At 53.6% G+C, this 21,893-nt stretch overlaps 1 protein-coding gene across 4 annotated transcripts in view; it reads right to left on the reverse strand.

Moving 5' to 3' along the window:
* Window positions 1–291: 291 nt before the first annotated feature.
* AGRN (agrin) overlaps window positions 292–21,893 on the reverse strand; it is a 108,041-nt gene continuing 86,439 nt past the window's right edge. For 2 of the 4 annotated variants that reach the window (XM_030463821.1, XM_030463819.1), the window contains exons 15-38: window positions 21,313–21,456; window positions 21,069–21,193; window positions 20,633–20,738; window positions 20,057–20,440; window positions 19,138–19,272; window positions 17,793–17,920; window positions 16,206–16,320; window positions 15,797–15,916; window positions 15,243–15,599; window positions 14,032–14,224; window positions 12,438–12,653; window positions 11,084–11,313; window positions 10,469–10,603; window positions 10,205–10,301; window positions 9,696–9,860; window positions 9,322–9,433; window positions 7,387–7,503; window positions 6,771–6,960; window positions 6,069–6,156; window positions 2,783–3,007; window positions 2,172–2,199; window positions 2,096–2,133; window positions 871–1,076; window positions 292–742 (exon numbers count right to left, since the gene is read on the reverse strand). In XM_030463821.1, the coding sequence (XP_030319681.1) occupies window positions 675–742; window positions 871–1,076; window positions 2,096–2,133; window positions 2,172–2,199; window positions 2,783–3,007; window positions 6,069–6,156; window positions 6,771–6,960; window positions 7,387–7,503; window positions 9,322–9,433; window positions 9,696–9,860; window positions 10,205–10,301; window positions 10,469–10,603; window positions 11,084–11,313; window positions 12,438–12,653; window positions 14,032–14,224; window positions 15,243–15,599; window positions 15,797–15,916; window positions 16,206–16,320; window positions 17,793–17,920; window positions 19,138–19,272; window positions 20,057–20,440; window positions 20,633–20,738; window positions 21,069–21,193; window positions 21,313–21,456 (3,722 nt within the window). In that variant the 3' untranslated portion in view covers window positions 292–674. Of the gene's footprint in view, window positions 743–870; window positions 1,077–2,095; window positions 2,200–2,782; window positions 3,008–6,068; window positions 6,157–6,770; window positions 6,961–7,386; window positions 7,504–9,321; window positions 9,434–9,695; window positions 9,861–10,204; window positions 10,302–10,468; window positions 10,604–11,083; window positions 11,314–12,437; window positions 12,654–14,031; window positions 14,225–15,242; window positions 15,600–15,796; window positions 15,917–16,205; window positions 16,321–17,792; window positions 17,921–19,137; window positions 19,273–20,056; window positions 20,441–20,632; window positions 20,739–21,068; window positions 21,194–21,312; window positions 21,457–21,893 lie in introns of those variants that run through there. The other 2 variants (XM_030463822.1, XM_030463820.1) reach the window with 2 other exon arrangements.

The raw sequence follows: 21,893 nt of genomic DNA on the forward strand, positions 1-21,893 counted from the left end.
CTGGGAGGAAAATGCTTGGGGACAGAGAAGCTCTTGGGAAGAGCAGCCAGGGCAAGCAGGTGGTTAGGACATGGCTGGATAAACCACAGTGAGGTTTCACAGCTGCTTCTGCACGTGTCCAAGAGGAGGAGGAGGAGAAACCAACAGAGAAATCAACATTTTTCCTCCCCCCAGCACCTCCCAGTCCAGCAGTCGTAAGACAACCAAAGAGCAATGCTTCCCTGCCTGCTCAGAGCAGACCTTGGTCTCTCTTCCAGTGCATGGCATCCCTGATTTTAACAGAGCAGAAAGGAGAAAAGCACTTGAGATTCTTACACACATAAATTATAGTGAGAGGAAGGGGAGGAGGAGTGGGATGGGGTGAACACAGGGCCACGGAGAAGCCCCAAAGTGGGGTGGCAATTCCTGCTTCTCTCCAGTGGCCACTTTCCCAGCTCATGGGGGGCTTTGGGGCCAAGCCTGAGCTGGGAAGGTGAGGAATCCTTGAGGACCAAACATCTCCCAGCACCAGGATCCTTTCCCCCCCTCCTCCAAGGCATGAACGACCACCCAAGAACACAAGGAAGGAGGAGGGAAAAAAAAAAAAATTACTGAAACAAAACATCACCCCCAAAAAAGAAGCTTCAAGTATGAATCAAGATTTACAATGCAGGTGCAATGGGGAAGTTCTTCTGTCACTTCTTGGAGACTTGGTTCAAGGTTTGTTCTTTGTTGCTGCTGCTCTTTGACTGACCTGGATTGACTGCAACCGAACAAATAACCCAAAAGAAAAAAGGTGGTTCCTCCCCTCCCTTTTCTTTTTTCCCCCCCTTCCCCTCCCCCCCCAAAAATATAAAAAGCAATAAGTTTACAAAAATAGAAAATAATTACAGCAATAGGCAGGAGGGGGGGGAGGAGAAGGGAGGGTCCCCTGGGGGTCTATTTGGCTGAGCAGTGTAATATCCTGGGGTTGTTTAAAGCGTCCTCCACCAGGTGAAGTTCTTGGCGATCCACAACCACGTCCCTTATGCAGCCCACGAAACCAGTGCTGTAGGCTTTGGGCAGCTTGTGAGCCATGCTCAGCTTCTCCATCCCCCCTGCAAGAGAGGAAAAAGGGAAACAGCATCACCCCAGGGTCCCCAACCCCAAACCCTCAACCCCAAGGAGCCTTCGGGACCCAACGGAGCCAAAGCCTCGGGTGAGGTTGATGGAGAAGCAACATCCAAGCAGCTCCAAGCAGGGGTTGAGATGGACTCATTGAAAAGGTGAAATTGTCTCTTGAATCAGCTCTGTTTCCATAATATCTCAAAGCTGTTCCCAATTAACAGGGTCCCCTCCATCCTTCGTTAGGAAAGGAATCAACCAAAGCTTCCCTGTTTCTGTTTATAAGTCCCAGAAAATCTCCTCAGCAGACCCTTCCCCTCCTCTGAGAAGATTAGAAAAGGAAAAAGTCTAATGGTAGCCACACAGCTAATGGGAATTGGTGTCAAAATCAAAGAATTAGAGAATTTCAGGAAAAAAACCTGAATATCAAAAGGAAGGTCCCAAGTTAGCAGTTTACAGTGTCACAGAATCAGCCAGGTTGGAACCTCTGAGATCATCAAGTCCAACCCTGGATCCACTACCACCTGGACTGCAACTTGCTGGCAATAATTGATGAAAAGAAGGAATTTTTTATTATACAGAAAGTCAGAGGAAAAAGGGAAAAATCAGAAGCAGTATCAGAGAGAAGGAGAGGAAGAAAAACAGCACCAAGGAGCAGCAGAACATCAGACTTCAAAGAGGAGAGATCCCTGGGACAGGAGACAACTTCTGACTTTTTCAGGAGGGTGAAAACCTTAATTGTTCTCTTTCTTTTCTTAATAACCCTTTTCCCTGGGGTGATTCATTTGCTTAAAAATCCCATTTTTCCTGTTTTCTCTCCCCCTATTAACCCCTTTCCAAGACTTCTTTCCAAGGTGGTGGTGTTATTTTCCCCCTGAAATAAACTGTTGGCATTTGCTGAAACCAGAAAACCTGATGCTTGGGCAATTTGGGTGATTCCTGGCCAAAAAAAAAAAAAAAAATTAAAAAGAAAAGTTCTGGACCATAAGAGGGCTTCACCCCCCTGACTTACCCAGCCACAGGGCCCCATCTGTGTCTAGCTGAGTTGCCCCCAGAGGGGAAGAACCAGCAATGGGGGCTTCGTTGCCAACTTGAAGGGAACCTTCTCTCTGTACCCTGTTCCCAAAGGGAGGGAAAAAGAAACAGAAGATGATTAGCAACCTTGGAGGAAAAAAAAAACAACTCAAAGGTGCCTCATGCTACATCCAGACTCTAGGCACCACTGCTGGAGTTTGGAGCAGGGCTCATCCTTGGGTCAACGTGGCACAGAGTGGTCCTTGGGGTGATGGCATCACCTCCCTGGGTATCCCACAGTCCCCCTCCCAGCCCCAGCTTCCTCCTTGCCCCCTCCAGACCCATCCAGCAGAAATCCCTGGCATGCTGGCTGCCTGACCCACGCTCCACTCCCCCCCCAACAAAAATAAAAAGGGACACAAGGAGAATGTCAAACCCGCAGCCGGCTCAAATAAAAGTCACAAAGCCTCCTGGACCTCCTCACGTCTGGCCCTGTGACATTTCCAGGCCTGCCACAACACGCAGGGGCACTGCCCACATGCCTCCCCTCTATTCTTATCCAAGAAGAGGAGTGACCCTTGGGATCAGAGGGCACGGAGCCACCGCCGTGACTCAGGCTCCTCGGTTTCCCACTTTCGCTCATCCTGGAGCCACCACCCACTGGGTCCCTCTCTCCCTTCCCCACCTGAAGGCTTTGATGTGGATCCATTGGTTGGTGTTGATGGGGATGGTGGAGCGTAGGACCACGGGCTTGGAGCCCAGGTCATAAGTCATCTGCACAAACCCATCCACGATGGCCAAGGCGATGTAATCCGAGCGCTCCAACCCCTTCCCGCTCCACAGGATCAGCCCCTGGGTGGCTTCTGTCTTGATGCTCAGCTCAAAGTGGTTGGATTGCAAAGCCTTCTCACTGAGTGGGGAGAAAGGAAGAGTCAAAAAATGTGGCTACAGAATGCCAGAGGCAGCCAGCTCCTCGGAGAAGCTTTCTGCTCTCTCTCTGGCCAACCAGCTGAGAACCTTCAAACCACCTTGGTCCCAGCTCCCACACTTGGGGGGCTGCAGCTTTTGCCTGCTGCATGGGGGGGGCAGCAGGAAAGCTCTGAACCAAGCCATAAGATCAAAGAAATGGTTCTCTGGAGGGCTGGAAGCCTCAGAGCAGGAGCACTGCCTGGACTGGATGAGGGCAGCTCATGGGACTCCTCCATCTTCCTGCTGCCCTTCCAAGGTGCACAGTTCTGATTTCCCTGATATTCTGATTTTTTTTTTTTTTTCTTGGGTTTGCCTCCTCACGTGAGGTCTGCTAGGGTGGGCTGGTGAACAGCACCCTAATCCAACCAGGGTTTCCCCAAGGAGGGATGAAGGAAGGAGAGGACTTTCCCTAGGCTGGTGTCCCCATCTTTGCTCAGTCCCTGCTGGAAAAGGCTCTTGGCAACAGTGACGTTGCCATCTGGAGCCACCACCTTCTCTCTTGGGATGTCCCAAGAGACCCTGCTGACACAAATACACACATGGGACAGACAACACAGGCAACACAGACAGCTTTTTATTCCCAAGGGACACTGAGGCCCAGGGGGGAGCTTCCATCCCATCCACTCCTCTCCCCCTGCAGAGCTGCATCCCTTACCAAATAAAAAGCCCAGGGGAGGGACAGAGGGGACAAGCACAGAGACAAGAGACATGCTGAGAGCAGAGCACAAGACACCAGAGCTGAAAGCCTGGCATGGACTCACCTGAGCTCCAGGGGATAGTCCAGGGCTTCAGGACTTGGGATGTGGGAAGAAAGGGGAGCGTGCCATAAGCGCAGGGCAGCCAGGAGACCCCTCCCTCCCCCCCACTGCTGGAGAGGGAACCTTCAACCCTCCACAAGACCCAGGGTGCTAAGAAAACCACCCAGCTGGAGCAGGAAGCCTCAGCCACCCTCCTTGGCTTGAGGTTCCTCAGGGCTGGAGAGCTTGCAAGCTTAGCTGGGGGGAGCAGTGATGGCAACCCCATCCCTGGACCTCCACAACATCCTCCTGGGATCTCCCAGTGTCCCCACTGCCCTGCTGGGCTGGGTAGCCCAGGATGGAGCAGAGAATAATTTGGGGGCTCTGTGTGAGGACTTTTGCAGGGCAGAGCTGCTGGTTGGGTTTTCGGGTGCTGCAGAGCAAGGGTCCCATCCTAGCAGGGAGCTGGAATGGCCTCTGAGTCAGGTCTGGGGCACTTAGGGTGAAAAAAAAGGGGAAAAAAAAAAAGGGGAAACCCAGGACTACAGCTGTCCTGCTGGCACCCAGGGGCTACAGGCATGACAGGAGCATAAAAATGGACCTGCCCCCCAAAATATAAATAACTGGAGGGACATGCCTTGGGAGCAGAGCCCAGAGAAGGACTGGGAGCCTTAGTCCTGCCCAAAGCACCCCCCAGCACCTGCCTGCTGGCAGCAGAAATGACTTTATGGGCTGAGGTTCCTGAGTGCTGCTGCCCAAGGCCAGCAGAAGGATGAGAAGCATGAAGATGCCTTGCAGGATGGGGACATGGCCAACCAGCACATCAAGGCCCAAGGTCACAAAGGCAGCAGCTTCCAGCTCCTCTGCAGGGCCAGCCAGAGGGACAACCAGCCCCATGGTGGAGATGTCACCCAGGCCACCATGTGCCTGGAGGGCAACTCTCTGGGTTAGGAGGGTTCTTGGCTCCCCAAACCCCTTTTCCAAACCACCAGAGCACCTCCCAAAGTGCTGTGGAGATGCAGGTGATGGGTTGTGGGGTTCCCCTGGGGTTGCCCAGCATGCAGCCCACCCTCCTGAGGCTCTGCCTGACCCCAGCTTGGGAAAAAGGAGGTGAAATGATGGGGGATGTGACAGGTATTGCTCCCTTGCTGCTGGAACCTGTCCTGCTCTCCCAAGTGCTACTGTCCAGCAGGACAGACAGACAGACAGTGAAGCAGCCTGAGCACCTTTCCTTGGGGAAGGACCTTTCCTGGGATGAGCACCTTTCCTGGGATCTTCTAATCCAACTTTCAAGGTCCCTTCCAGCTCCTCGCTTTCTCTGATGCTGGGATAACCCACAGCAGGGTCCCTCCAGGAGGTCCCCCAGGACCACATCCAGGTGGGTTTTCTTCCTTATCTCCAATCTAAACCCTCCCTGGGCAACTTGAGGCCATTTCCTTGTGGCCAAGGAGCCCAACCTCCTCCCAGGGAGTTGCAGGGAATCTGAAGCTCTCCCCTCTGCATCTTTTTCTCCAGGCTGAGCCCTCCCAGACATGAGGACAACCCCTGCCTGCAGCAGAGCCAGGCAGCATCACCTCTGCTGCATCCCAGCTGGGTTTGGGTCCCTCACTACCTGGGGGTCTCCTCACTCTAAAACAGACCCCTGGGGTCCCCTCTCTGCCCTGCTCTGTGCTCCCTGATGGGTGGGGGGGTGGCAGTGGTGGAGGGGGGGGAGGGCAGATGACTGTGGGGAGGAGCAGGGCATTGGGAGGGGGACACACTGTACTTACACAGGGATCTCATTGGTCAGGTGGCTTGAAAACAAAGAAACAAGGACATTGAGAAGAGACAGACAGAGAAGAGACTGACAGACAACAGGGTGGGAATTGGGGCAGCAGAGAACCTGAGGGTGATGGGTGGAACCCAACCTAATGCCCTGAACCAGAGCCTTGGGGCTGGGAATTAACTCAGGGGCTGCAGAAGGACAGGTACGGAGCCAGGCTGGACCCAGAGGTCCATGGAGAAGAAATATCCAGCCCAGAGACAGAGCAGGACCTCAGCAAGCAGCTGGATACCAGCCCCAGAGACCCCAGGGTCTCAAGAGGCATCTCCAGACCATGGGGTGAAGGTGGAGAAGGCACTGGAGAAGTTTTGCTTCAGAGGTAAGGGTTGGAAGGGAGCAGTCAGGACTCTGGTGTGGCTTTCCCCTCTTTGACTTCATCCTAACAGCCCTAACTCCTTTTTTTTTCTTTTTTTTTTTTTTTTTTGGCTCAGCAGCCAGGTTACCTCTTTGTCACAGCATTGTGGTACTCCATGTATGTCCTGCCATCAAAAGCAATGGCCTCTGCATCTCCAGCAGCCTTCTCAATGAGCACTGGAGGAGGGAAAAAAAGGAGCTGTCAGGCAATGCTGTCTGGCCCCTCCATCCTTGGCAGAGCAGGCATGACCAAACCTCCCATCCCTTGGGCCATGCCAGCACCCTGGTGCCCTACAAAGGCTTTGCTGGGGCTTTGGACCATCCCCCTGCCATGAAATCTGCAGCCTCCTTGGCTTCCTGGCTGGAGGAAGAAACGTTGAAGAAAGAAACCCTGATCTGGAGACAGCTAAAGCATCACTCAGCACTCCCAGCTCCAGCATCCAACCCCATTTCCCATCTCCTTCTGCTTCAAGAAACAGAAGAGGGGTCCCCTGGATCCCTCCCCAGCACCCACCACAAGACCAAGAGCTTGGGTTTGGATGTGGAAGCTGATTGCAGGGGGGGTGGGTGGGTGAGGGTGGGTGATGTTGTTGGGTGATGTTATTGGGTGATGTTGTGTGGTGTTGGGTGATGTCGGGTGATGTTGTTGGGTGACGTTGGGTGATGTTGGGTGAGGTCGGGTGATTCTGGGTGATGTCAGGTGATGGTGAGGTTGCATGATGTTGGATGATGGATGGTGTTGGGTGATGTGGGGTGATGTGGGGTGCCCAGCCCTGCCAGGGCTGTCTCACCTTCCTCACAGTGAGCCCCAGAGAAGCCCCTCTGGCAGGCACATTCATAGCTCTCCATCCTGGGGCTGCAGGTGCCCCCATTCTGGCAGGGGTTGGGTTTTTGGGTGCAGGGGTGGCCACGGAAGGGGGAGATCTCGATGGCACTGCGGATGTTCTGCTCCTTCAGTACGGGCACCCCCTTGATGGAGATCTGGCAGAGATGAGCAAGAGAGGGTCAGCACCCATCACCCCAGCTCTCTGCAGGGCCAGCACCCTCAGGGAAGAAGGGGGAAGATGGGAATCCAGAGATGGGATTCCTGTCATCCACCCCAACCTCTCCTTCAGAGCATTGGAATGGCCCAGGACAGTGGTGGAGTCACCATCCCTGCAGGTATTTAAAAGGTGTTTAGACCTGGTTTGGACCTTAGGGACATGGATTTGTAGTGTTGGTCAAAGGTTGGACTGGGGCTCTTCCAACCCAACCCCTCCTCAGATTTATTGGTGCCCAACGTGGGGCCCGAGCCAATGGACACCAGGCTCATCCTTGATGTCCTCCAGCAATGCCAAGCAGGGCATTTGGCACCTCTGCCAGCCAGACACCTGCCCCAAGCTACCTGGGGGGTTGGGGGGGTCTTACCCTCTGCACAGCTCCCTCAAAGCTGGTGGAGATGGCAGCTGCTCGAGCCAGCTTGCTGAAATCAGGGGCTCCCCCCACATAGAATGGCTCCTTCAGGTTCAGGAAGGTGTGAGGCACCTGGGGAGGAGAGAGGAGAAGGTGAGATGGATGGAGGGATGGATGGAGGGATGGAGAAGATGCCATGTTCTCTAGACACTTGGCCCAAGCTCCCCAAGAGGACAGAGAAGGCACAACCAGAAGCTGGGCTGGTGGGAAAGCAACCACCACCTGCCTGTGCCCCAAACTGCCCCAAGTCCCTGTGTCCTGGAGCTGGGAGGGTGTAGGACATCACTACCCAGCCCTGGGGACACCAGAGCAGGACAGCTTCCTTGGAGAGGATGCCAGGAGACCAGGTCCCCACCTTCTCCTCCATTCCCTGGGCTGCTTTTCCTGCTGGCCACCCAGCCCCAGCCCAGCTGCCCCCCAGTCCCCTGCCCCCTTGCCTTGCCACCAGGAGCTCCAGGTGGCCACCAGCCCTGGCAGAGGGATGAGCTCCACCAAACCAGGCTGTGGGAAGGCTACTGGGAGGAGAAAGGGAACCTCCAGGGAAGCTCCTCATGGGAAGCTGTAAGGTCTCACCCAGCAGCAGGCACACCAAGGGATGGATTTTTTCTTCTTAATTTCATTTTTATGAGATGCTCCACGTGGTGTGGAGGCCCCCAAAGCCAAGTGAACAAATATTGCTTCAGGCTCACCAAGGGCTAAAATTGGAACCCAAAACTCATCCCAAAAGGATGCCCTTGGGTTGAGCCAGAGATGCCCTAAAGCAAATGGGCAGAGGAGGTTCTCCTACATCCCGTGGGAGGTTGGGAGGGAAAAACCCCTCCTTGCTGTGAGGTTTCAGCCACCAAAGGGATGATGTCCCCTCCTGGGCACCTGGGATGGACCCAGAGGCACAGCAGGGAGGCAAAGATGCAGTTATGTGATCACTGAGTTAATGTTTTGTGGAGTTAACACAAGGAACATGAGCGGATGAATTGAGATGCTTCCAAAACAAATCAGATGGAAAAACCTCCCGGAAAGTAATGAGGGAAGGAGTGGCACTAATCTACAGGGATCCTACAGCTGCTTGGTCTGATGGGGGTGAAACACTGAGAGCTGAATGGATAATGAAAAAAAAAAAACAACAAAGAAAAACCAAAAGAAAAGAACAAGGTGGAGATGTAGGTGCAGTGTGGGTCATACTTATCTTTACCTTACGGGATTTCTGGGATCCAGACAGCAGGGGAGGGAGAAATACAAATGAAAATCCAAGGGAAAGAGAGAAAAGGGAGATCAGTGGGTAACATCATAACACTGCAAGAGCCTGGCTGCAACCTGTGCCTGGGAGAGGCAGGGAAGAGGCAGGGGAGAAAAGGGTCTCCAGGGAACCTCCTCATCCCTGTAAGGTCTTACCCACCAGCAGGCACACCAAGGAATGGATTTTTCTCTTAATTTCATTTTTTATGAGATGATCTTCTAACCCCCAAAACCCAAGTGAACAGATATTGCTCAGAACAAATATTGCAGAAAGCACCAGGAGGGACCACGGCCAAGCAAGGGGGGACCTTCCATGGAGAGAAGCTTGGAAAGATGAGAGGGAGGAAGAAAGAACAGCAGGAATGCTGTGTAAACTTGATGCTGCACTTCTAGATAGATCTTAAGGATGAGTTCAGCAGCAACTGGGGCTTCTCCTGCTTTCTCAGCTCCTCTGCCAGGAGGAGGAATGGAAGGAAAACTCTGCTGGGAAACCTTAGGGAACCTCTCCTGGAGCCTTGCAGCATCCTTTTCTCCCCAGGTCTCACCCACTCCTCCTCCTCCTCCACCCTTAAAGCCCTGGGAAGCTCTGTGCTCCTTTCTGACATGAGAGGAGCAGAGCTGGAAGCCCAGAGAGCTCTCCCTGCCCCATCAGCTCACCGGGGATTCTCCCATCACCCTCTCGCCGTTGTTGATCCTCAGGACCCCTTTGCGCCCGTTCCTCTCCAGCCAGACACTCATCCAGGTGTTGAGGGGCACTGGCTCTTTGCTCCTGGGGGGTGGGGGGACAAGAGAGGAGAAGACACATGGGTGACAACTCTGCTGTGACCCACCTGGGGACAGCTCGGGTCCCCCAGGTGACCAAGAGCAACCAGACACAGCCAGGGTGAAGCCTTCTCCTCCTGGGCAGAGGAGCTCAAAGGCAGTGCTGGACATGGAAAGCCACCACTGCTGGACATGGAAAGCCACCACTGTCCCTCCCCCCTGCCTCTCTTGTCCCTCCCAGGAGCAGGGCACCTCCCCTACCCCCCTACCTGAGCACGGCTGCCCCTTTGCCCAGGTCGTATCTGTACTCCAAGTAACCATCGTGTAAAGCCAGGGAGATAAAGTCCCCTTTGCCATCTGTCTTCTGCCCGTTGTAGAAGATCATCCCACTGGGGTTCTTGGCCAGGAACACAACTTCCATGGACATTTTGTCCCTGAGGAGAGGAGAATTATGGATATCCAGCTGCCCACCTGCTCTTTTATTCCATCCCTTGGAAGCCCTCTGCCCACCTGGGACTCCAGGTATGGCAGAGATGCCACCCCCTTGCCAGGTAGGTTCTGCTATGCTCAGGAGGCTGCTCCTCAGCCCCCATTCACCCCACACCAAAGCCCTGAGGGCATGGTGAGGGGCTCAGCCTGGCTGCAGGGATGCAGGAAACCTTCCCCAGGTGGAAGTGAAGATCTCCAGGGGTGAGGAGATGCGAGGTGAGGTTCAGAGCTGTCTCCCCAGAACCCAGCAATGTTCTCACCTGCCCCTCTCCCACTCCTTGGCACTTACTGGAGGTCAGGAACGAAGCTCTGCAGCCCGTTCAGCTCCAGGTAGGAGAAGCCATTGAATTCCGGGAGGAAGGGCATGGTGTGGTCCTGCTCTGTCACTGGGCACAAACGAGGGAATGGTGAGGAAGAGGAGGCAGAGCAGCTTCAGCCAGTGCCCCAGAACCACAGCAGGCAAGGGCTCCTGGCCACTCAAAGTGGGGGAAAGGAAGCCCTGCAGTTCCATCCCCTTCCCCAGCCCCATTTCCTCTGCCAGCTCCAGTCCCACCTCGCTCGCAGAAGTCTCCTTCCCGACCCATGGGACAGGCACACAAGGCACCTCCCTCTGGGAGCACCAGGCAGGTGGCAGAGATGTGGCAGGGTGAAGGCTCACAGGGGTTCCTCTCGTCAGCACAGGTGGGGCCTGCAGGAGCAGGAGTAGTGAGGATGTCATTTCACAGGAAGAAAAAGATGTCAGGTGAACATCCCAAACTGGAGGCCACCAGGATGGCCATCTCTGATGGCTCCTGATGGCCCTGCCAACCACCTCCTCCTGTCTCAGGTGGGGTTCCCATCACCCAAGAACTCTGTGGACTCCACAAAACACCCTGGCCACAGTTTTCCCCTAAAAAATGGAAGGGGGTGGAATTTTCTGCAGTGTGCATGAGAAAGAAAAGCTCCTGGCTCTTGTCTTATGAGCACATCAAGAGGTGTGACCCATGAATTGACAGATGACCTTTCAAGGTCCCTAACTTCTGATGCTACCCCCTAAATTAATTGACTTCAACAGATCTGGCTTCACATCCCCCCTCCAACCCAACCTCCCAACACCTCGGAAGCTCCCGCCATCCCTCGGGACCAACCAGTAGGACCAGTACCAACCAGTAACACCCCCTGCCCATACCGGTGTAGGTGTCGAGACACTGGCAGTGGAACATCTCGGCCTCCTTGACGTGGCAGATGCCCCCGTGGTGGCAGGGATTGGGGTGGCAGGGGTCATTGCCACACTCCCCCACCCCACTGCCATAGAGGACGTCGCTGCCCTTCTCCCGCAGGTCGTACATCTGGTTGTTGACATCCAGGAGGCGGATGCAGCCCTTCAGGCCACTCGTAGCTCCTGTCCTCTCTGCCACCCTGAAGGGACAGAGGACAAATTAAGTTGGGGAAAGGGGATGTGTTGTCCCCGAGGATAAAATTGCAGTGAGGTTTGTGTTCAAGTCTGGAGGTTCCAGCACAAAGGGGATGGAAAGCTCCTGGAACCATCAAAATGCTGGAGCACCTCTCCTGGGAAGACAGGGGTTGGGGTTGGGGTCGTTCAGCCTGGCTCCAAGGTGACCTCCTAGCAACCTTCCAGTGTCTGGAAGGGGCCTACAAGAGAGCTGGAATAGGGATTTTGACATTTTTGAGAGCTGGAATAGGGAGGGGACAAGGAGAAATGGTTTCAAACTTGAAGAAGGGAGATATAGGTTGGACATTAGGAAGAAATTCTTTAATTCTTTAATTTAATTTAAGGGTGGTGAGACACTGGAAGAGGTTGCCCAAGGAAGTTGTGGCTGCCCCATTCCTGGCAATGTTGAAGGCCAGGTTGGGAATGAGTCCCATTCCTATTCCTATTCCTATTCCACACTGGCCCAGGTTTCCCAGAGAAGCTGTGGCTGCCCCATCCCTGGCAGTGTTGAAGGTTGGATGGGGCTTGGAGCCACCTGGGCTGGTGGGAGGTGTCCCTGACCATGGTGGGGGGTGGTTACATGGTCTGTAAGGTCCCTTCCAACCCAAACCTATGGATTCTATGATTCCCCCATGGCATTTGGCTGTGGATGTTTTGGCTTGGGTCCCTAGAGAGCAGTGGGAACATTTGTATCATCTCCTTTCCCTCCTGGCTGCAGTTTTTGGCCAGGAACCCTCTGCTAACCAGTGGCTTTAAGGTCCCTTCCAACCCAACCCATTCCCTGCTCCTGGCAGGAGGAGGCTGGAACTGGATGACCTTTAAGGTCCCTCCCAAACCAACCCCTTCCCTGCTCATGGCAGGAGGAGGCTGGAACTGGATGATCTTTAAGGTCCCTTCCAACCCAACCTTAGAGTTCTACAACTCTAAGAGGTTCTCCAAACCCCTGGGCCAGGCTGTGCTCCCCAGCAGGGTCTTCAAGAGAGAAATCCCAGCTCTACAACCACCAGGCACCTCTTGGAACCTGCTAGCAGAGGACCAGGGCTCCTCCATCCCCAGGAGAAGCAGCCAGACCCACTCCAGCCTCACTCACACAGCCATTTGGTCTTCTGGAGCTCCTCCAATGAAGAGATCCGTGTCCAGGTTGAGGCCATCGGTGCCAGTGGGGCTCTCCCCACTGATGTGGGGTTCTCCATCCACCGAGAGCATTCCCGACCGCCGGTTGCGGTTCACAACCAACTGGTGCCACCTCCCAGGCTCCAGACGGACCTTGCTGGTGAGGACACCCGTCCCAGAGCCTGTGTTGAACCTGGAGAAGAAGAGGAAGAAGGATTGTGACAGCCCTGCTGACAGGTGACATCCACGGCACAGGGGTTGATGCATCCTGAGGAGAAGATGAGAAGAAGATGAGAAGATGATGAGAAGATGTTGAGAGGAAGATCACTCAGGAGCTCCTCTCCTTCTCTTCCCAACCCAGGACCAAGCTGCGCTCAAGAGCATGATGCCCCAAAAGATGACAAGTTGAGAAGTTGAGAAGATGAGAAGAAGATGAGAAGATGATGAGAAGATGATGAGAAGATGATGAGAAGATGATGAGAAGATGATGAGAAGATGATCACTCAGGAGCTCCTCTCCTTCTCTTCCCATTTCAGGACCAAGCTGCACTCAAGAACATGATGCCCCAAAAGCTGAGAAGCTGAGAAGTTGAGAAGTTGAGAAGTTGAGAAGATGAGAAGATGAGAAGATGAGAAGATGAGAAGATGAGAAGATGAGAAGATGAGAAGATGAGATGAGAAGATGAGATGAGAAGATGAGATGAGAAGATGATCACTCAGGAGCTCCTCTCCTTCTCTTCCCATCCCAGGACCAAGCTGCACTCAACAGCATGATACCCAAAAAGCTGAGAAGATGTTGAGAAGTTGAGAGTTGAGAAGATGAGAAGAAGATGAGAAGAAGATAAGAAGAAGAAGAAGAAGCTAAGAAGAAGATAGGAAGATGAGATGAGAAGATGATCACCCAGGAGCTCCTCTCCTTCTCTTCCCACCCCAGGACCAAGCTGCACTCAAGAACATGATGCCCAAAAACTCATGTGGGCTTTGCAGCCTCCAGCAATCTGCCCTCCACCTCATTCCAAATCTGCACCTTTGGCTTTTGGAACTGGAAAAATCATTTCAGCTCAGATTTTTAGGGTCTTTCTTCCCATTCCTCCCCTCCTCCTCTTTTTCCCCCCTCTGCATTTCTTTTTCCAGTACAAAGACAGCACCAAAAAAAAAAAAAAAAAAGAAATCAACCTCCCACACTGAAAAATTCCAACAGAGATAAGTGAGCTCCCTTTGTTGGAAAGTGTCACAGGGAAGGAGTCCCCTTCCTATTCCTATTCCACACTGGCCCAGGTTCCCAGAGAAGCTGTGGCTGCCCCATCCCTGGCAGTGCTGAAGGTTGGATGGGGCTTGGAGCACCCTGGGCTGGTGGGAGGTGTCCCTGTCCACGGCAGAGGGGTTGGAATCAGATGCTCTTTAAGGTCCCTTCCAGTCTGGGTTCTCCAATTATATTGGAAAAACACATTCCTTATTTTTCTTTATTTCATTCTCCTGTTTCTCTGCCTGCCAGCCAAAGCCCAGCATTCCTCTGTTATTCTACAAGGACCATCCTTCTTCCTACAAAGGGTTGAGGGGATAGGCACCCACCTCAGCTCCACGAAGCCACCAACCAGTGCCAGGGAGATGAAATCTTTGCCTCGGTTCTGCCCGTTGTAGAGCAGGAGCCCAGTGAGCTCCAGGGTCCGGAACTCCATGGCGATGCGCACGGTGTGGTAAGCCTTCATCATCTTGAAGGCCAGGTAGGACTTGCCACCAAAGCTGGGGATGAAGTACCTGATAGCTGCAAGAGCCAGGAGAGAGAAAGGAAGAGGGGATGAAGCAGAGGAAAGGGATGGGAGGATGGGAAGAGAAAAAAAATCAGAGGATAATTTGGGTTGGATGGGACTTCTGGAGGTCTTCTAGTCCAAGCCCTGGCACAACCCTGTGAACACTTCCCTATCTCTGCTGCAGACACAGCTCCTCCTAACTCAAACTGCTCCTTAGATAATTGTTATCTGTCCTCCCAGCATCCCACCACGTGACAGATTTACACTCATCACCCCAGGCTTTTATTTCTCACAACAGATTTATTTTTTTTCCCCCAAAGGATCTGGAAGACCAATCTCTATTCAAATTACCAGGGCCACCCATTTTCCAGCAGCAGCTTTGAGCTTGACAGCTTTAGGGAGCAAACTTTTCAGGAATAAGCACTCACAACCACTGGTGTGACACCAAAGTGCCACCAAATAATAAGCCCACTGATAAACAGCTCTGAGTGCCAGGGAATTGAGCTGGGATTATCAGCACACATCTCCTGCTTTTGGAGAGGACAGGTAGGACCTGGCTCTCTCTATTCCAGAGAACAAAAAGCAGAAGCTCACACAACCCCCATGCTCCAGGATTCTCTGATAGATCAGAAGTAGAGCCAGGAAGAAACTGCTCCTGGCACCTTCTCATCTCTTTGTCCCTGCAGGACCTGGTGATGCCAGCACTGGTTATGGGGCTGGTTTTGCACATCTCCCCATCTCTCCCCATCAGCACATGGCCAGTGCGGTCCCAGAGAATCACAAAAAGTGGGAAAAGACCTCCAAGACCATCAAGTCCAACCATCAGCCCACCACCACCATGCCCATTAAACCATCTCCCATGGCCACGTCTACATGGGGTTTTTTTTAAGACCTCCAGGGAGGATGAACCCCACTCTTCCAGTAAGGAACTTTTTGCTTCATCTCCCACTGAAAACCCAATCTCCCCAGGTGCAACTTGAAGCCCCCTCCCCTTGCTGGAGGGTGGAGGAGCCCCAGGTCAGAGGCACCTACTTTTCTCACAGACAGCTCCTCCTTTGCCCGCTGGGCAGCTGCAGGTGAAATCCTTTCCATCATCCTCACAGGTGCCCCCATGGAGGCAGGGGTGGGAGTCACAGGGCCTGGGGGGCTTCTTGGTGGGGGGGGGCTTGCGGCGGGCGGTGGTGGTGGCAGGGAAGGTGGAGGTGCTGGGTCTCCTGGTGGCTCTCCCAGCTCCTGCCAGCTTGGCACTGGGTCTCCCCGTGGTGGCAGGGTGCAGGAGGTGGCTGGTGGTGGTGGCAGCAGCCGTGCTGTACCTCCGGGTGGTGGCTGGTGCCATGGTGGTGGCCGTGGTGGTGGTCAGGGTGGTGGTGAAGAGCCTGGGGATCCAGTCTGGAGGCACAAACAGCAAAAGGCAGGTGGGGGTTGGTGCTTTGCAGCCTCCTTTGCAGCTGATTGGGCTTTTGGGAGGCAGAGAGGTTGGGTGGATGGCTCTCCACATGCCCAAAAGCCCAAGGGCTCCCTCCTCTCTCCACTCTCCAGGTCCCAGATTCCAAGGGGGGGACTGATGGCAGCAAGAGAGGACTCACCAAAGTCCATAAATTTGACATGGTCCTGCTGGGGCTTCTTCACCAAAATGGTTTTCTTCTTGGAAGCTCTGATCTGCTTCAGCAGGGCCCCTTGGACATCAGCTGCTGTGTAGGAAGTGGCTGATGGAGAAAGGAGAAAAGCAAGGCTGAAGATGCAGGCTTACCTTGCACTTCCCCTCCATCACCTCCAAAATCATCCAAATCATTCCCTTCACTAGGAAAAAGCTTCCAGGCACAGGAAGCTCCTCCTAGATGTTCCTCCTCCCAGCTCTTCTCCCATCATCTGTCAGTTTTGCTGAGCAGAAGACACATTCCCAGGGAATTTTAAGCAGCTCCTTCCATGCTCCTCGCTCCATCCACACCTCACTGGGAGGGTTCCTGGTGGGATCAGCAGCAGGGTGGCCCTTACCTGGGTCAAAGTGGGACTCCACGATGACACGGACAGCACTGCTCTGCCCCAGGTCTCGGACACGGATGCTCCTGAAATCCTTCTTGACCTCAGAATTACGGAAAAGCTCATCCAGCTGGCAGGGAGGAGGGAAGGGAAAGTGAGGAAAGGGGAGATCCCAAGCCAAGGGTGGTGGTTCCAGATGGTTCCTGTCCTTACGAGGACCATCAGAGGTGAGAAGAGGAACCAGAGACAGGACAGGGCAAGGGAGCTGCTCCCCTGGCCCCATGGAGAGGAACAGAACAGAACCAACTACTGAATCCTTGCAGCTCACAGAGGGATTTTTCTCTTGTTGATCTCTTCTAAAGCTGTGTAAACCCCTTGGGACAACCCCATCAGGAGCCACTTTGCATCTTTAAGTACCTGGCTGCCTTTAAAACCTGGCTCTCAGACACTGCAGGAGTTGTCTGAAGTCACATGAAGGAGACAGCACCAGTTTCCCCCTAGAAATAGGAGTATTTTGACTCCAGAGGGGTAAAGGAGCACATCACACCCATGGGCATCTGCAGGGAGCTGCAGAGGGACAAGAGGGCTCTGAAGCACAGGGACAAGAGGTCTATGGTAGGAATTTCCAGCCCAGCCACAGCTGACCTGAGGGACAGAAGGTCTGTGGCACATAATCCTCCAACCTGGGAAAACCAGTCAAGCCTTTTGCCTTCTTGGAGCATTCACCCAGTGAATGAAGCTTTTTATGGTGCCTCTTTGCATCCTCAGACAGGAGCCACTGTTGGACTGGGAACTATTGCTGCTGTGACCCATCTGCTCCACGTGCCAGGCACACATCTGCTCATCAGACTGCACTTGGAACCAGCTCTAAACACACAAATCCTCTTGCAAAGATGCTTTGTACTTGCTGTGCCTCACTGCAAGCTCCAGCAGAATGTTGGTACCCTACCCAGAGCTTCACACATCACCACCCAACATCCCCCCACCCCCAGAGCTGGCAATGCCAGGGGGGTTTCCTGAAAAAAGAGACTGGATTTACACAAGCAGCTTCCCAGGTTGTGTAGATTCATTGGAAAAGCAAAGGGAGTTTGGATAGGTTTGGGTTTTTTTGGTTTTCTCCAAGGGTTTGGATATGTTTGGGTTTTTTTGGTTTTCTCCAAGGGTTTCTCCTGGAGATGAGGACACTTTGGGGAGGCAAAATTTTTGGTCTAAAGAGTCCCATCACCACCAGCAAGATGAAACAGGATAAATTTAGGCCAGCAAAGGATGGAACCCACTGGCACAGCACGTGGTAGAGGTTAATAACTCCTGGAGAGTGGACAAAACCAGAGAGAAAACTCCTGGACAGAACTGGGGCATCATCTCCTTCCACCCCCTCAGTGCCCACCCCAGTCAAACGCTGTCCCTGGCCCCAAGTTTTGTAGGTTTAAGTCCACCTCAAGAAAGCATCCAACAGGAGCTCTGCTCCTCCAAGGCACCAAACACACTTTGCACCTAACTCTCTGTGCTCTCACTTGACATCAAGGCCATCTGTCCCCATCCCAGTGCAGGACTGGGATGGAGAGCCCTGGCCAGCCCCTGGGTGAAGGGGGAAGGACTCACCGCGCTCTCGATGCTCCTGGCAGTCTCCCCAAAGAGCTCAGATTTGGGGTCAGCCATCTCAGGGGTGTAGAACAGCTCCTGGCCTTCCACCTCCTCCAAGATGAGGACTCCTTGGAAGACTTTGGTAGCTAGGGGATGGGAGGGGAAAGAAGACAAAGTTGGTTTTGTGGGCAGGGGACAAGCGCGTGGTTGAGGACCATGAGGAGCATTGGAGTCCCTGGGGGGGGCAGGGGTGATGGCAGTGTGTGGGTAGTGCCAGTGTTTGGGGTTAGTCTGGATGGATCTAGGAGAGCAGCATGGAGGATTAGTGTCAAAGAGGGTGCTGGAGCAAGATGGCAAAGACCAGGCTGGAGATGGCAGCTTTTACCATACAGTTTCCTCTGAAATCCGGCCCGGGTAGCAGCCCCCCTGCACAGGCTGATAACAAGAGAAAGACATTAGGCAGAGCAGCACACAGTCAACATGGCAGGAACAGACATGGGCATGCAAAGAAGGGGCAGAGAAGGGCTCTGGAGAAGGAGAAAACCTCTGTTGGGAAGCAGGGAAGCAGCCAGCTGAGTGGCTCTGGAGAGTTCTGTAAAACCAGAGAGATGCTGCAAGAAGAACCCAAGGTGTGGGTCCCTTCCAGAGGAGCACAGAGGTAGCTACAGAAAAATCCCTGCTGTGGGTGAAGTGGGTGAAAAAGGGGCCAGAAGAAAAGGGGATGTCCTGCTGGAAACCCCAAGGAAGAGAAGGATCTCAGTGAGGTAACATCTGGGAGGCAATCCCAGAGCAACAATATTTAGGGTTAACGAGGATGTGAACCAACACTCTGGCTGGGCAGAGGTGGCTCTGGCTTTCCTCAGCATGGAGAGGGTGAAAGGGACTGGAAGGAGGCAAGAGAGATCCAGCCAGGTCACCAGAGCAGTGTCAACCCCAGGGAAACACTCAGGAACCCCAGGAAGTCCAGCAGGGACATTGGGACCACCACCACTCTCCCTCCCCATCTGTTCTGCTCAGCCCAGCTCCCTTTCCAGAAAATGGGAATCCACAAAAATCCCTCATCCCAGTTGTCAGCTCTGCAGAAGCCTGGGCAAAACACTGCTCACAGTTTGAGGGCTACAGCAGTCAAGGAAGAAAGTGGGCACCTAGGAGAAAGTTTGGCAGCTGGGTCCAACATGTCCCCACGAATGTCCCCTCAGGGACACTCCAGCCCTATGGTCAGGCAGAGGAATGGGGCTCTCCCTGCTGCTCTCCCCACTGAGCAGCTTTGGGTTGGCAGCTCTCCCTTCTCCTGCACCCTGCCAGGGCTCAGCCTGAATCCTGAGCACCAAAAAGGAACCCAGAGCCCCGAGGACAAACTCACCTGGACAGTTGGTGCCTTCTGCATCAGCAGCTGGGGTCTTGCCATCCGAGCAGCATCCCAGGGGGGTGTTGTAACACGTGGCCCTCTCAATGGCTGGGGTGGAAGTCACTTGGCTTTCCTCCACCTCCTCCTCTCCTGCAGGCAGTAAGAGGAGCATTGACCTCCCTCTCAGAGGCTGAGACACAAACTTCATTTCAGATGAGCCATGGTTTAACCCACAACCAACCTGCCAAGCCCAAGATGCTCCCAGCAGATACTCATGTAATACATGTTGATGAATTTGTATTCCTAACCAGTAAAATTCAGGAAAAGAATTAAACTGAGAAAGAAGTGAATATGGGGCTGGACAAAGCAGTTGAGACATGGAATTTTCCACTAAAACAGTGTCAACAATACCAGGACCTAACGAGGCTTGAAGATAATTAAAAGTGTAAAACAAGTTCTTAAAACAAGGCACTGCCAAGGCTAAGGAGGCACCAAAGGAATGGAAACATCTGCACAAAAAGAACATAAAGATGTCACAACCAGCAGATAAGGGGAAAGTTCTGGTTGGGGTCTGATAGTGCCTTGTAACAATAAAAAGAAGTCAGTGAAATCAAGAAAGGTAAAAAGTTCAAGCCTGAGGAAGACTTCTTACTTCATCCAAAGACCTTCTGCCAACCCCTGGATAGCTCCCCAAAAGAAGACTCCACCCATCATGAATATTATAATGACATGATAAACTCCTATGAATATGTAACCCCACCTCCTTTTGAATATTCATAGAATTCTAATCAATAAAAGGGAATTCCAGAGTTTTAGGGGTTGTGATGTGAGTGGAGCCTCCCCACGCCCCCAGCACTGTTTTACTCATTGCAATTTTATTAATTAAATTAAACCATTAGCAGAATACTGAGTCTCAGTCCTTTATAACACTCACCAGCAGAACCTGCCCCACTGGATTCTTGGTCTCCACTGCTTCCCATCTCTTGGTCCCCACTGCCTTCTGCACTGCCTGATTCACTGGATGCAGGCTGGGTGGTGGCCAGGGCCACTGGAGCAGTGGAGAGAGGGTGGACAGTGGTCTGGTACCCCCCCTGGGTCACCCCTGGAGTGGTGGGGGGTCTGGTGGTCATGCTGTGCCTCGTTGGAGGGTGAATTCTTTCAGTAGGTTTGGCTTCCAAATCTGGGGAGCTGGTAGCCAGCTCCGGAGGTTCTGGAGCCTGGGTGGTGAGCTGCAGTGGTGGAGGAGGAATGAGCTTGTCCAGGGGCAGTGTGGGCAGCACTGTGGGTGGGGAGGTGTGGCTGGTGTGTGTGATGGACTCTGAAAGGAGCAGCAAGATAAGGGGAGGTTAAGAGGAGAGGGCTGGGGAAAATAAAAAAAAAACAAAACCAAAAAAAAAGCTGGCTGTGACCCCAGGGAAGAGGTTGCAAACTCTTAGGCACAAAGAGTCCCAGCATGGGGAGGGATTGGAGCTGGATCTGGGTCCAAATATCAGGAGGTGCAGACACTCACCATGGCACTGCCCCGTGTGCTTCACTGTGATGAGCTGGCCCTGCCTGCAGGCAATGGTCCTCAGCTGGCACTGGTCCCCATAGGTGACACCATCAGAGCCACACACCTGGGAGGCAGAGGAGAAACAGGAGCTGCACCTCTGTCCTCCTCTGAGGCAACAAAACCCAAAATGCCAGGCAGGGGGAGGAGGTGATGGGCTGGAAAAGGGTGGATCAGGGAATCCCAGGAGGGGAGCAGCTCAGAGGTGCCAGATGGGACATGGAGCTCCCAGATCTGCTGGAAGCCACCTGTGACTGCCCTGTCACCCTTCCCCACACACCAAAGAGTGGCCAAACTTGCTACCCTGCTTCTCCAGGGGGGCAAAGAGACACATGGAGCTGGCCACACATCCCCCACACAGCACCCAACCCCCCCCCAAGCTGCCTCGCCCCCAAACCTTGGTCATGTTGGCCTCCGAGCAGAGTGGGGATGGACACTCACAGTGGGCAAACCCATTGACTTCCACACATGAAGCCCCAAACTCACAGCTCATCTCCTCACAGGATTTAGGGGCTGATGGATCTGGGGCAGGGAGAAAGAAAAGAGGGAAAGAAATGATGGATAAAGGGGGCACCAGAGATACAGGATAGAGCAAATCCAAAGCACCCATTCCTCAGCACTCTGGTGCCTGGCTCCCTCACCTTTCTCACAGCCAGTCATGCCCAGTTTGCTGCCATTGGGGCACTGGTTGCATTTCATGCCAGTGATCCCAGTCTTGCAGGAGCACAGCCCAGTCATCTGCTCACAGTCATCACGGACCGAGCCCACCGGGTCGCAGCTGCAGGCTGAGCAAGGAAGGAGGAAAAACAAAGAAGTTCCAGTGGTTGGCTGGGGGATTTGTGGAGCAAACCCAAGAGAAGAGGGAAGAGATGGGTGAAGGGGAGTGACCACCATGCTGGCTGCTTATTGATCAAACCTCCATCACCACCCTCTGACCATGGGGTGATCCCACTGAAACGTGTGGGAACACCAGGGCTTCTTCACTCTGGGCTCAAGAAGCCCTAAAAATGTCTGGCCAGGGAGCAGGGCCATGGAAGGACCCCCCATCTCCTTGTCAAGCTGCACTTTGGGCAACAAGAGCACCCACCCAATGCTCCGGGCCACCCCATCCCACGTGGCACGAGCCACCAACCTCTGCCAGAAAAAACCCTGGGAGGTGACCAAACCCAGCCCCAATATTAGGGCTTGGAATAGCCTGAGGGGTGCTTTGAGCCCTGGGGAG

Source organism: Calypte anna, chromosome 21 (genome assembly GCF_003957555.1).
Source record: "Calypte anna isolate BGI_N300 chromosome 21, bCalAnn1_v1.p, whole genome shotgun sequence".
Taxonomy (NCBI): Eukaryota; Metazoa; Chordata; class Aves; order Apodiformes; family Trochilidae; genus Calypte; species Calypte anna.